The 13824-nt window shown below is 46.2% G+C and overlaps 1 protein-coding gene across 3 annotated transcripts in view; it reads right to left on the reverse strand.

Moving 5' to 3' along the window:
- Positions 1-13824, reverse strand: part of lrch3 (leucine-rich repeats and calponin homology (CH) domain containing 3) — a 125211-nt gene that overhangs the window by 46315 nt on the left and 65072 nt on the right. For all 3 annotated transcript variants that reach the window (XM_084331891.1, XM_084331890.1, XM_084331889.1), the window contains exons 7-13: positions 13615-13708; positions 11766-11895; positions 9036-9199; positions 5593-5669; positions 3918-3966; positions 585-731; positions 75-122 (exon numbers count right to left, since the gene is read on the reverse strand). In XM_084331891.1, coding sequence (XP_084188017.1) covers positions 75-122; positions 585-731; positions 3918-3966; positions 5593-5669; positions 9036-9199; positions 11766-11895; positions 13615-13708 — 709 coding nt within the window. The remainder of the gene's footprint in view (positions 1-74; positions 123-584; positions 732-3917; positions 3967-5592; positions 5670-9035; positions 9200-11765; positions 11896-13614; positions 13709-13824) is intronic.

Below are 13824 nucleotides of genomic sequence, written 5' to 3' on the forward strand. Positions count from 1 at the left end.
TACTGGGATACATGTAGTCAAGATCCTACACCTAGCAGTTCAACTTGACACAGAGAGAATCTTCAGACACTCACCTCGTTCTCTGTAGGGCTGGACTTAGTGGGACTGTGGGTCGTTTTGTGCTGCAGAGAGAAACACAACGCTGGTTTCCAACTGGTTCTTATGTTATTGGTGGCAGGACTGAGTCTGATTGGGACCAGGCTATAGTAGACTACTAGCAGGGCAGAAGACCTCTAACCTCTGACTGAATTCGGTCGTTAAAGAACCCAGGACGCCTATCGTAAAGAGTAGGTGGTTCCCTGACGTTCCTGGCCAAATTCCCAATCAGGTCTCTGACATCAAGGCCACCTAATCATCCCTTGCCCTTAATTGGCTGATATCTAAACCCTGTCTCCTGAGCCGTTCAGCCAGTGTGCAGTGTGATGTGTGCCAGTGTATGGCAGCCATTGAGCCTGCGTAGCCCAAGGTTGGGTGCTACACAGTGGTGGTGAAGGAGGCAAAACCCTACGTTGTGAAGCGCTTTGAGTCTGAGAAAAGCGCTATATAAATGTAATGAATTATTACGTATCATTATTATGACTAACCTTGACGAAGCTGATGACGGCGTCTCTCTGCAGCGAGCGGGACTTCTGTCTCTCCTCCTCGTACCGCAGCGCCGCCAGCTGGGCCTCCCTCCTCATGCGCTCAACTCCTCCTCCTGCTGCTGCTGCTGCGAGCCCAGGACCAGCTCTCTGGGGGGGGGGGGGGGGGGGAGAGGGGGAGAGAGAGAGAAAGAGAGAGACACAGAGAAAGAGAGAGAGGGAGAGGAGAGAGACAAGACACAGAGAGAGGGAGAGACACAGAGAGAGAGAGACAGAGAGAGACAGAGACACACACACAGAAATATATGAGTGAGGAACCCAAAACAGATGATAGCCATCAGCACATGTCCACTATGTCAATAGTACAGACATATTAGCATAGTAGGTAGTAGTATAGGTACAGTAGCATAGTAGGTAGTAGTATAGGTACAGTAGCATAGTACATAGTAGTATAGGTACAGTAGCATAGTACATTAGTACATAGTAGTATAGACATAGTAGCATAGTACACAGTAGTAAACGGTTATAAAAGAAGGTTATAATTAAAAGGTAATACTGATGAGTATAGATCCTCTCTGGTTCCACAAGTATCTCTCCTACAGTCTCTGATGAAAATGAGCCACAATCATTTTACTGAACATGGAAACAGCTATGTTACGGTTACCTGTGTGGTAGTGAAAGGGTTAACCGTCTGTAGTGTGGTAGTGAAAGGGTTAACCCTTTGTCATGTGGCAGTGAAAGGGTTATCCTTCTGTAGTGTCGCAGTGAAAGGGTTAACCCTTTGGTAGTGTGGTATTGAAAGGGTTAACAACACGGCTCAGTCCCTACCAACCTGTGGTCGTCGCTATGGTGATTCTATTACACACATTATTTACAATATTCTAGGAGAACCAGTCACATAGTTCAATTATTGTTTTATTCCAATTATTAATATGAATGAATCTTACCGCTAAATGATTTTTGATCGTTTTGGAATATAAAACCATGTAGACTCAACCGCATACAAATTGTGATCAATAAGAAACGTAATTTAATTTCGCCGGCCAGACCTTAATGAGAACCCTCGAGACTCAACCAATAAATTATGTAAATGATCCCTGTTGAGTTTCTCTGATTGGTTAGAAGGAGGAGCCCCACAGTAAGTCAGCATGTCCACGTTAAGACGTGTTTTGGAGCATTTAACCAGTGGTGGAAGAAGTACACAGTCCCTTAACACTTTGATCGCCAGGGTTAAATTCATAATTTACCATCCCTCGCCAGCCCTATTTAACATGGAGAAGTTCCCCTTCTTTGCAGGGCTATAACTTTTTAAATTGTATTGCTAAATTGACATTACTATGGCCCATTCAACGTCCTATATCTATTGTTCAGGGTGTAGCAACGTTATACTTTTTCATTCACATATTCATACTAAAATACGGTCTAAAGTATAAGTATGTTTTTATCGTTTTCTGCAGCTTTCTCCAGAACTTGATTTATAGCCCTAAATGCATTATATTGATGATCAAATACAGTTTGGTAGGAATCTGTGAGAGATAAAAAATGTCAACTGGACGTGCTTCTAGGAGTTACTACGTATGATCTGATGTTGACCGGATGGGGGGGGGGGGGGGGTCGTTTAAAATTCTGTGGGCAACGTTATATCATTAATCTAGTGTGGGTGATATGATCATTAGAGCAGTTAGTATTGAAGCCATTAAAAAATAACGCTGAAACTCACCGTAGCTTCCTCGTAGCGTTGGGCGATGAGCGTGGAACAGAGATTTTTCTATTATGGGATGTCGAAATATCCGATCCATTTCCAGGTTGTATAATAGTATATACGTCCAAATCATGTTGTTTATCGAGTTATTGGTAACCGATCGACATCCATTGTGTCAAGATGGAGTCCTGCTAATGATAGCGAGTGCCCGGACGAAATATGGGTGAGCACCACTTCATCCGCATCACTTCCTGTTTGGGCGAACGGCCGATCGGCCACCAGATGGCGCTCTTGAACCGTTGGAGAATTGAGAGGGGCTCACCAGTACATATAATGTCTCCGGGGGAGAAATATGATTTCGATCACAGATTTTTGAAATATTGATATCAAAGACGCTATCCAGCGTCTTCGGCAGAATAAGCATGGCGGGGAAAGACGCTGAACAGCGTCTTCGGTGATTAAAGTGTTAACTTAAGTAAAAGTAGAAATATAAATTAGTACTCTGGTAAAAGAAAAAGCCCTCCATTCAAATTCGACTTAAGTAAAAGTAGAGAAGTATTTGCTATTGAATGTACTTAAGTATCTAAAGTAAAAGTACACATTCTACATGATGTTTGTGTATCCATTGACCTCTATAGGTTGTGTTAAAGTGGTATGTGGTCCAGTTATGCTGCTCTAATTAAAGGTTGTGTTAAAGTGGTATGTGGTCCAGTTGTGCTGCTCTAATTAAAGGTTGTGTTAAAGTGGTATGTGGTCCAGTTATGCTGCTCTAATTAAAGGTTATGTTAAAGTGGTATGTGGTCCAGTTATGCTGCTCGGATTACGTCCTCTTGAAGTTGACAGGCTTCAAATGTGAAAGTATATAATCTTCATACATTTTCTATTTTGTATATGTTTTCTATGCTAAATCATTTTCTTCAAAGTAACTAGTAACCGATGGGTTCAGATAAATGTAGTGGAGTAAAAAATACAATATTTCCCTTGAAATGTAGTGGAGTAAAAGTATAAAGTTCCCTAAAAATGAAAATACTCACATAAAGTACAAGTAGCTCGAAATTGTACTTAAAGGAACACGCCAACATTTTGGGAAATTAGCTCATCATCTTCTCCAGAGAGAGACAAGAAGATAGATACCAGTTTCCTCTCTGTGTGTTCAGTAGAAAGCAATCTGGCTGCACGTTAGCCTAACTTAGCACAATGAATGGAAGCGGACATGACCAGTTAGCCTTCGGGAGAGGTGTTAGTTGGACAATGCCTAGGCTAACCGGTCATGTCCGCTTCCATTCATTGTGCTAAGCTAGGCTAACGTGAGCCAGATAGCTTTCTACTGAACACACAGAGAGGAAACTGGTATCTATCTTCTTGTCTCTCTCTGGAGAAGACGGTAAGTCTAAAATGTTGGCGTGTTCCTTTAAGTACAGTACTTGAGTAAAATACTTTTTACTTTCCACCACTGCATTTTAATATAGCAACTTTAATCGTGTCCAGAGAGGATCCCTGTGGAGCCAGAGAGGATCCCTGTGTGGAGCCAGAGAGGATCCCTGTGGAGCCAGAGAGGATCCCTGTGGAGCCAGAGAGGTCCTGCACAGTACAGCACTCCTCAGCAGGGCAGTGTGAGGCAGACAGACAGTTACCTGGCTGTGAGAGGTAGGGGGCGCCGTTACACCACCATCAACCACACTCCTGGGAGGGGGGGGGGGGGGGGGGGGGGCACAGAGAGAGACAGACAAGACGGGGAGACAAGAAGGCAGAGAGTCAGATGACCAGACAGAGTCAAAGTTACAGACAGACAGAAAGGTGAACAGAGACAGACAGAGAACACATGAGACAAACAAGATATGGACAAAAAGAGGAGGACAGACAGACGGGGGACGGCATTGGTTAAATAGAGATGAATTGGGGTCAAAGGTGGTTCCATTAAGGGGCAGGTGAGACAGTAGTTCCCGTCTGTTAGAAGCCAGTGGAGGGGGCTGAGCTCACGGGTCGATGCTCTTCACAGAGGCCTGGTATGTTGACAATAGACTGATGATGTGGTGCTCGTCTGGTGCACCTCAAATTCCTTTAGGGGTAGAGAAGTAGGCGTGCGTGTGTGTGTGTGTGTGAGTGCCTGCCTGTGTGTGTGTGCCTGTTAGGGCTGAACGATTAATCAATTTTAAATCGAAATCGCGATTATTATCAAATTGCAACCCAAAAAAAAAATCGCAATTATTATTATTATTTTTTTTTACCAGGAAGTCCCATTGAGATACAAGATCTCCTTTGCAAGTTGTTGTTATTGTTGTAGGAACGGTTTGGGAGAGGGAGGTAAGGGATTTTAGATTGTGTGTTGTGAAATTTAGACTTCAGAGAGGGAGAGTAAAGTACAGAAAAAAAGGTACCGTTGGGTAGCGGTATCGATTCCCAGGTAAAAAGAAACATTTTCAGGCTCGGTGTCCAGAACAGACCCACTGCGTAGGCCAGATGCAAGCCGCATTTTACAATAAACCTCTGGCTGCTTAAAAATTATAATAATTATAATCGCAAATTTAATCGCAATCGCAATATCCGTCAGAAAAATCGCAATTAGATTATTTCCCAAAATCATGCAGCCCTAGTGCCTGTGTGCCTGTGTGTCTGTGTGTGCCTGTGTGTGTCTGTGTGTGTGTGTGCCTGTGTGTGCGTGCCTGTATCTGTCTGTGTGTGTGCGTGTGTGTGTGTGTGTGTGTGTGTGCCTGTGTATGTATCTGTGTGTGTGAGTGTGCCCGTGTGTGTGTGTGCCTGTACGTGCCTGTGTGTGTGTATGTGTGCCTGTGTATGTATCTGTGTGTGTGTGAGTGTGTGTATGTGTGCCTGTGTATGTATCTGTGTGTGAGTGTGTGTGTGAGTGTGCCTGTGTGTGTGAGTGTGCCTGTGTGTGAGTGTGCCTGTGTGTGAGAGTGTGTGTGTGAGTGTGCCTGTGTGTGAGAGTGTGTGTGTGAGTGTGCCTGTGTGTGAGAGTGTGTGTGTGAGTGTGCCTGTGTGTGAGTGTGCCTGTGTGTGAGAGTGTGTGTGTGAGTGTGCCTGTGTGTGAGAGTGTGTGTGTGTGAGTGTGCCTGTGTGTGAGAGTGTGTGTGTGAGTGTGCCTGTGTGTGAGAGTGTGTGTGTGAGTGTGCCTGTGTGTGTGTGTGAGAGTGTGCCTGTACGTGCCTGTGTGTGTATCTGTATGTGTGCCTGTGTGTGTATCTGTATGTGTGCCTGTGTGTGTGCCTGTCTGCGTGTCTGTGTGTGTGTGCCTGTGTGTGTGTGTGCGTGCATGCCTGTGTGCGTGCGTGTGTGCGTGTGTGTGTGTACCTGTTGTGCAGGGCGCCGTGCCTCTTGGCCTCCTCTGTTCTCGAGTCTCTGTGCGAGTTGCTTTTAACAGGAGAACCCTGTAGAGACGGTTCCGTTAACAGTTCAGTTCAGGTTCCCTTCTGTTTGACTTAACAGTTCAGTTCAGTTCAGTTCAGTCACCATCATCAGGTTCTATTCTATTTCACTTCACCAAAAAAAAGAACAGTTTTACACACATGTGTTTAGTTTGACAGTTATTGAGAGTAAACAAGTTTGAATATGGCCACCAGACATTGAATCGTTGTGTTAATTACAGCTCAATGAAATTATGTAGATGGAGGGGGGGGGGGGACTGCTACCTTATCATTTCATGGTGCTATAATTAACACCAGTCTGCTCTCCTCAGTCTGCTCTCCTCAGTCTGCTCTCCTCAGTCTGCTCTCCTCAGTCTGCTCTCCTCAGTCTGCTCTCCTACAGTCTGCTCTCCTCAGTCTGCTCTCCTCAGTCTGCTCTCCTCAGTCTGCTCTCCTACAGTCTGCTCTCCTCAGTCTGCTCTCCTACAGTCTGCTCTCCTCAGTCTGCTCTCCTCAGTCTGCTCTCCTACAGTCTGCTCTCCTCAGTCTGCTCTCCTCAGTCTGCTCTCCTACAGTCTGCTCTCCTCAGTCTGCTCTCCTACAGTCTGCTCTCCTCAGTCTCCTCTCCTCAGTCTGCTCTCCTACAGTCTGCTCTCCTCAGTCTGCTCTCCTCAGTCTGCTCTCCTCAGTCTGCTCTCCTCAGTCTGCTCTCCTCAGTCTGCTCTCCTCAGTCTCCTCTCCTCAGTCTGCTCTCCTCAGTCTCCTCTCCTCAGTCTGCTCTCCTACAGTCTGCTCTCCTACAGTCTGCTCTCCTACAGTCTGCTCTCCTCAGTCTGCTCTCCTCAGTCTGCTCTCCTACAGTCTGCTCTCCTACAGTCTGCTCTCCTCAGTCTGCTCTCCTCAGTCTGCTCTCCTACAGTCTGCTCTCCTCAGTCTGCTCTCCTACAGTCTGCTCTCCTACAGTCTGCTCTCCTACAGTCTGCTCTCCTCAGTCTGCTCTCCTCAGTCTGCTCTCCTCAGTCTGCTCTCCTCAGTCTGCTCTCCTCAGTCTGCTCTCCTACAGTCTGCTCTCCTCAGTCTCTCCTACAGTCTGCTCTCCTACAGTCTGCTCTCAGTCTGCTCTCCTACAGTCTGCTCTCCTCAGTCTGCTCTCCTCAGTCTGCTCTCCTCAGTCTGCTCTCCTCAGTCTGCTCTCCTCAGTCTGCTCTCCTACAGTCTGCTCTCCTCAGTCTGCTCTCCTCAGTCTGCTCTCCTACAGTCTGCTCTCCTCAGTCTGCTCTCCTCAGTCTGCTCTCCTCAGTCTGCTCTCCTACAGTCTGCTCTCCTACAGTCTGCTCTCCTCAGTCTGCTCTCCTCAGTCTGCTCTCCTCAGTCTGCTCTCCTCAGTCTGCTCTCCTACAGTCTGCTCTCCTCAGTCTGCTCTCCTCAGTCTGCTCTCCTACAGTCTGCTCTCCTCAGTCTGCTCTCCTCAGTCTGCTCTCCTACAGTCTGCTCTCCTACAGTCTGCTCTCCTCAGTCTGCTCTCCTCAGTCTGCTCTCCTCAGTCTGCTCTCCTCAGTCTGCTCTCCTCAGTCTGCTCTCCTCAGTCTCTCCTACAGTCTGCTCTCCTCAGTCTGCTCTCCTCAGTCTGCTCTCCTCAGTCTGCTCTCCTCAGTCTGCTCTCCTCAGTCTCCTCTCCTACAGTCTGCTCTCCTCAGTCTGCTCTCCTACAGTCTGCTCTCCTCAGTCTGCTCTCCTACAGTCTGCTCTCCTCAGTCTGCTCTCCTACAGTCTGCTCTCCTCAGTCTGCTCTCCTACAGTCTGCTCTCCTACAGTCTGCTCTCCTCAGTCTGCTCTCCTCAGTCTGCTCTCCTACAGTTTGCTCTCCTCAGTCTGCTCTCCTACAGTCTGCTCTCCTCAGTCTGCTCTCCTCAGTCTGCTCTCCTACAGTCTGCTCTCCTCAGTCTGCTCTCCTCAGTCTGCTCTCCTACAGTCTGCTCTCCTCAGTCTGCTCTCCTACAGTCTGCTCTCCTCAGTCTGCTCTCCTCAGTCTGCTCTCCTCAGTCTGCTCTCCTACAGTCTGCTCTCCTACAGTCTCCTCAGTCTGCTCTCCTACAGTCTGCTCTCCTCAGTCTGCTCTCCTACAGTCTGCTCTCCTCAGTCTCCTCTCCTCAGTCTCCTCTCCTCAGTCTGCTCTCCTACAGTCTGCTCTCCTCAGTCTGCTCTCCTACAGTCTGCTCTCCTCAGTCTCCTCTCCTCAGTCTGCTCTCCTACAGTCTGCTCTCCTACAGTCTGCTCTCCTCAGTCTGCTCTCCTCAGTCTGCTCTCCTACAGTCTGCTCTCCTCAGTCTGCTCTCCTCAGTCTGCTCTCCTACAGTCTGCTCTCCTCAGTCTGCTCTCCTCAGTCTCCTCTCCTCAGTCTGCTCTCCTACAGTCTGCTCTCCTACAGTCTGCTCTCCTCAGTCTGCTCTCCTACAGTCTGCTCTCCTCAGTCTGCTCTCCTACAGTCTGCTCTCCTACAGTCTGCTCTCCTCAGTCTGCTCTCCTCAGTCTGCTCTCCTACAGTCTGCTCTCCTACAGTCTGCTCTCCTACAGTCTGCTCTCCTCAGTCTGCTCTCCTCAGTCTGCTCTCCTACAGTCTCCTCAGTCTGCTCTCCTCAGTCTGCTCTCCTACAGTCTCCTCAGTCTGCTCTCCTCAGTCTGCTCTCCTCAGTCTGCTCTCCTCAGTCTGCTCTCCTCAGTCTACTCTCCTCAGTCTGCTCTCCTACAGTCTCCTCAGTCTGCTCTCCTCAGTCTGCTCTCCTCAGTCTGCTCTCCTCAGTCTGCTCTCCTACAGTCTCCTCAGTCTGCTCTCCTCAGTCTGCTCTCCTACAGTCTGCTCTCCTCAGTCTGCTCTCCTACAGTCTGCTCTCCTCAGTCTGCTCTCCTCAGTCTGCTCTCCTCAGTCTCCTCTCCTCAGTCTGCTCTCCTACAGTCTCCTCAGTCTGCTCCTCAGTCTGCTCTCCTCAGTCTGCTCTCCTCAGTCTGCTCTCCTACAGTCTCGTCAGTCTGCTCTCCTCAGTCTGCTCTCCTACAGTCTGCTCTCCTCAGTCTGCTCTCCTACAGTCTGCTCTCCTCAGTCTGCTCTCCTACAGTCTGCTCTCCTCAGTCTGCTCTCCTACAGTCTCCTCAGTCTGCTCTCCTCAGTCTGCTCTCCTCAGTCTGCTCTCCTCAGTCTGCTCTCCTACAGTCTGCTCTCCTCAGTCTGCTCTCCTACAGTCTCCTCAGTCTGCTCTCCTCAGTCTGCTCTCCTACAGTCTGCTCTCCTCAGTCTGCTCTCCTCAGTCTGCTCTCCTACAGTCTGCTCTCCTACAGTCTGCTCTCCTACAGTCTGCTCTCCTCAGTCTGCTCTCCTACAGTCTGCTCTCCTACCTCTCTCGTGATGCGTCTCTCGATGTAGGCCATGAACTGAGAGCTGAGGCTGATGCTCTCTCTGTCCCCCGCTGCTGCCGCTGCTACTCGACTCCTCCTCTCCTCCTCCTCTTCCTCTCCGGTACAGCTGTCGATGAAGTCTATCTGCTCCAAGTCGGACTCCACTGTAGAGAGGAAGCAGAGTGTCACAGGGGACCAGGCGCTGGTGTTTTTAAACGGTGAGACCTGTGGAGCCTACTAGGTACTAGAAAGGGCTTCAAAAACACCTAACATGTGTATCCTGAGCACTAGAAAGGGCTTGAAAAACAAAAAAAACATATTACTGAAGTGACATGCCACCCATTGGAGGGCTTTCCCCAAATAATAGTATATGGGGTATGTCGCCACCATGGGTTAAAAAAACAAAACATAATTAAACATAATTATTGATTGATAGTAGATCCTAGATCACACAGGGTCAAGTTTAGTTTGGTTTACTCAGTTTATTTGATCAGGGACAGTCACAAAAAATCACAAAAAAGTCACACAAAAAAAAGAAATGTAAATACCGGTATGCCATTAGCACAGGGCTGTACGCTGCGATGATCTCATCGCAAATTGCCCCTTTAATTGGCCGTTGCGATTGGTAAATAATATTTGGGGGCGGGCTTGCGAGTAGGGATTTCAAGCCTTGCATTCGCATTTCACTCCTAAATGATCCAAGGCGTGTGATGACGCTGAGCACTCAGGTATGATCAGTGGGGAAAATCAACTGAGCACTCACTCTGATAGACTGGCTGACTGTCTGATTTAGCTATGAAGAAAAGTAAAGTTAGTAGTAGGGATGGGAATCGATGGTTCCTAACTGGGTTTTGGCCATATGCTCCCGAAATTCTCCCGCTGTTTGGCTGCTTCTATGTGCAGTGAAAACTACTCTAAATGATGTCATTGATTTAGTTCAGGGTTAGCCGCGGAGCTAACGCTAGCTAACGTGAGCTAATCAAGCTCACAGAGAGAGATAAACAGCTGACAGCAGGTAGTACAGGTACAAATACAATAAAACAAGGGGTGGGGGCTGTTGTGTAAACCTTGTGTTGCGTCAATCTGGTCCACACGTTACTCGTTCATATCTCAGCCTGTGCTGAGATATGCCCATTCCGCGGTCTGTTAATAAAGTTTTCAATCAGACAGATGTATGGAAAGGCTTTTATTATAACATTCGTTGAGGTAAAATCATTATGCCTCATTTAGTCATCCTGCAGAGCACTGGTCTCCTACTCGTGGGCCGCGGGGAGCTAATGTAAGTAGCTTTGTTGATGTCAGCACACGGGGCATTCAGGAAGTCAAAAACTAATGCGCTTGCCGATTGGTGCTAAGAACAGCAGGGCGGGTGCAAGCGTTGTGACGTAATTGGCAGACTCTACTGTCAATCAAAATTATTCTGTTTTCCGTCAGAATGAATGAATGAGAACTTTATTAACAGATTGCATAATGGGTACAATACAGTACAGGAGGATGAAGACCAGAGAAAGACTTTCGGCTTTTTTACATAAGGGTCCTCCATTTTCAATTCATCAAAACATTTAGAGACATACAAATATACAGTAGTTTCATAAAAATGCTATTTATTGATTGATTGGTTTAAAACTTTATTAACATATTGCAGAATGGGTACAGTACAGCTCAATACATACAATTGTTAAGGGGATGCAGACCAGAGAAAGACTTTTGTCTTGTTTACATCAGGGTCCCCCATTTTCAATTCATCATATTTCATATCTAAATCATATAATATCTCATTGCTAAATATATGCAATATATAATCTAATAATCCAATAATCTAAATCTAATATATAATATAAAAATGCTAAATGCATGGGTATTTTATTTTGTCTTTAATGTTAGCTTGCAAACTCATACTGTCTTGGTAAGCCTCATAATTAATTGTTTGGGGTAAAAAAGAAAAACATTGTGATGTGTATTGTGTATCGCCGAAAGGTCAGAAAATATCGTGATATCATATTTAGGCCATATCGCCCAGCCCTAGTTGGTTCATTATAAAAGATACAAACCTGACAACAAAAGCACTTAAATGTTAAATAAAAGGACCACAGTAATGAGGCAGGAGGAACATATTTTTTTGCACTATAATGGTAAAATTGTTATTTAAAAATTTGCCCCTAAAACATATTTTTTGCCCCTAAATTTCTAATTTAGGGGCAAGTGTGCCCCTAGTGAAAAAGCTTAGCGTACAGCCCTGCATTAGCAGGGTTGCTAGTTTTCAAGATTGCTCGATTTTTAAACCAGAAAAGAAACAGAAAAATAGGACATTAACCCTTTCACTGCCACACGACAGAAGGTTAGCCCTTATCCGCGGAGCTAATGATGCTAATGATGGAGCATCGCCGTCGGTTGTGTGATAGTAAAGGGCTAACCTTCTGTATTGTCACAGTGAAAGGGTTAACCGGCTGTCGTGTGGCAGTGAAAGGGTTAAAGCCAATAGTTCGATGCTAGATCACACAAGGTCATCAGCACTTTATTGGTGTGTGTGTGTGCGTGTGTTAGTGTGTGTGTGTGTGTGTGTGTGTGTGTGTGTGTGTGCCTCTAATAACAAGCAGAGATTCCTTCGCCACAAACAAACCACTTATTTCTGAAGTGGTGAATTGCCCTCATAATAAATCAGAGTGACGACGACAGTTCTCCATAATACATCTGATCTCAGTGTCGAGAGTGAGGAGAACAGTTCCTCACGTGTGCCGTTGGTCACATGGGCTCCTCCTCCTCCTCCCCCTCTCTCCTCCCGCTCCCTCTCTCTCCGCTGCCTCTGCTCCTTGGTGATCTCCGCCACGCGGAGCGGCAACTCCGACAGCTCCTCCGTGGGCTGCAGGAAAGGAAGGGGCAGGAAATTAGGTCACGGACATATACAGGAAGTGGGGGATGAATGGAGCCGATTCTGCATTCGTGTCGGTGTCGGGATTATGGGATGTAGTCGTTTCCCCACCAGGAAGTACAGCTGGAGCCCCGAGTTGTGATGTAATCGCCTTAACCGACTGCCGATTGGTTCAAATGATTGGGAACTAGTAAATAAAGGAACTAGTTAAATACTGCTGGTCTGTCAGTTGACAGTGAGGAACTAGTTAAATACTGCCGGTCTGTCAGTTGACAGTGAGGAACTAGTTAAATACTGCTGGTCTGTCAGTTGACAGTGAGGAACTAGTTAAATACTGCCGGTCTGTCAGTTGACAGTGAGGAACTAGTTAAATACTGCTGGTCTGTCAGTTGACAGTGAGGAACTAGTTCAATACTGCCGGTCTGTCAGTTGACGGTGAGGAACTAGTTAAATACTGCTGGTCAATCAGTTGACAGTGAGGAACTAGTTAAATACTGCCGGTCTGTCAGTTGACAGTGAGGAACTAGTTAAATACTGCTGGTCTGTCAGTTGACAGTGAGGAACTAGTTAAATACTGCTGGTCTGTCAGTTGACAGTGAGGAACTAGTTAAATACTGCTGGTCTGTCAGTTGACAGTGAGGAACTAGTTAAATACTGCCGTTTATTTTGTTTTGGGTTTGTTTTGTTGTTGCTTTTTTGTTTGATTAGTTGTGTTTGTTTGATTAGTTGATTAGTCTTGTTTATTTGTTTTATCAGTAGCGATCTGTCTAGTCATGTTTTTATTTATCCATTTGTGTTTTGTCTTGTTTATATATATACAAAGGGGAATTCTATCTCATTTGTTTTCATATCGAGGAGAATTCTCTCTCATTTGTTTTCATATCCAGGGGAATTCTCTCTCATTTGTTTCATATCCAGGGGAATTCTCTCTCATTTGTTTCATATCCAGGGGAATTCTCTCTCATTTGTTTCATATCCAGGAGAATTCTCTCTCATTTGTTTTCATATCCAGGGGAATTCTCTCTCATTTGTTTCATATCCAGGGGAATTCTCTCTCATTTGTTTTCATATACAGGATAATTCTCTCTCATTTGTTTTATATCCAGGGGAATTCTCTCTCATTTGTTTTCATATCCAGGATAATTCTCTCTCATTTGTTTTATATCCAGGGGAATTCTCTCTCATTTGTTTTATATCCAGGATAATTCTCTCTCATTTGTTTCATATCCAGGGGAATTCTCTCTCATTTGTTTTATATCCAGGATAATTCTCTCTCATTTGTTTCATATCCAGGATAATTCTCTCTCATTTGTTTTATATCCAGGATAATTCTCTCTCATTTGTTTTCATATCCAGGGGAATTCTATCTCATTTGTTTTATATCCAGGATAATTCTCTCTCATTTGTTTCAAGTCCAGGAGAATTCTATCTCATTTGAGTGGAAACATTTAATGGGTGGACACAGCACCCCCACTGGCTGTTACCGGAGCAGCACGAGATTTTAGATGCAGGTGACATCACAGATTGGAGGGTTCTCTCTGATTTTAGATCCAGGTGACATCACAGATTGGAGGGTTCTCTCTGATTTTAGATCCAGGTGACATCACAGATGGAGGTTTTTCCCTCCGACTTTATGTGGGTGCGTGCGTGGGAGTGCATGTGTGTGGGTGTATGTGTGTGTGTGCGTGTGTGTGTGTGGGCATGTCTCACCTCGTTGCCAGACCATCTCTTGTCTCCACTGTCTACACTGTTGAAACCAGAATCTAATGCTCCATACGGCCGACCAGGATACAACTCTTCAACACTGAGACACAGAGGGAGAGACAGAGGGGGGGGAAGAGAGAGAGGGGGGGGGGGAGAGAGAGATACAAAGAGAGTGAGGAGGGGGGGGGGGGGAGAGAGAGAGAGAGAGAGAGAGAG

Source organism: Notolepis coatsorum, assembly GCF_963971535.1.
Source record: "Notolepis coatsorum genome assembly, chromosome: 1".
NCBI lineage: Eukaryota > Metazoa > Chordata > Actinopteri > Aulopiformes > Paralepididae > Notolepis > Notolepis coatsorum.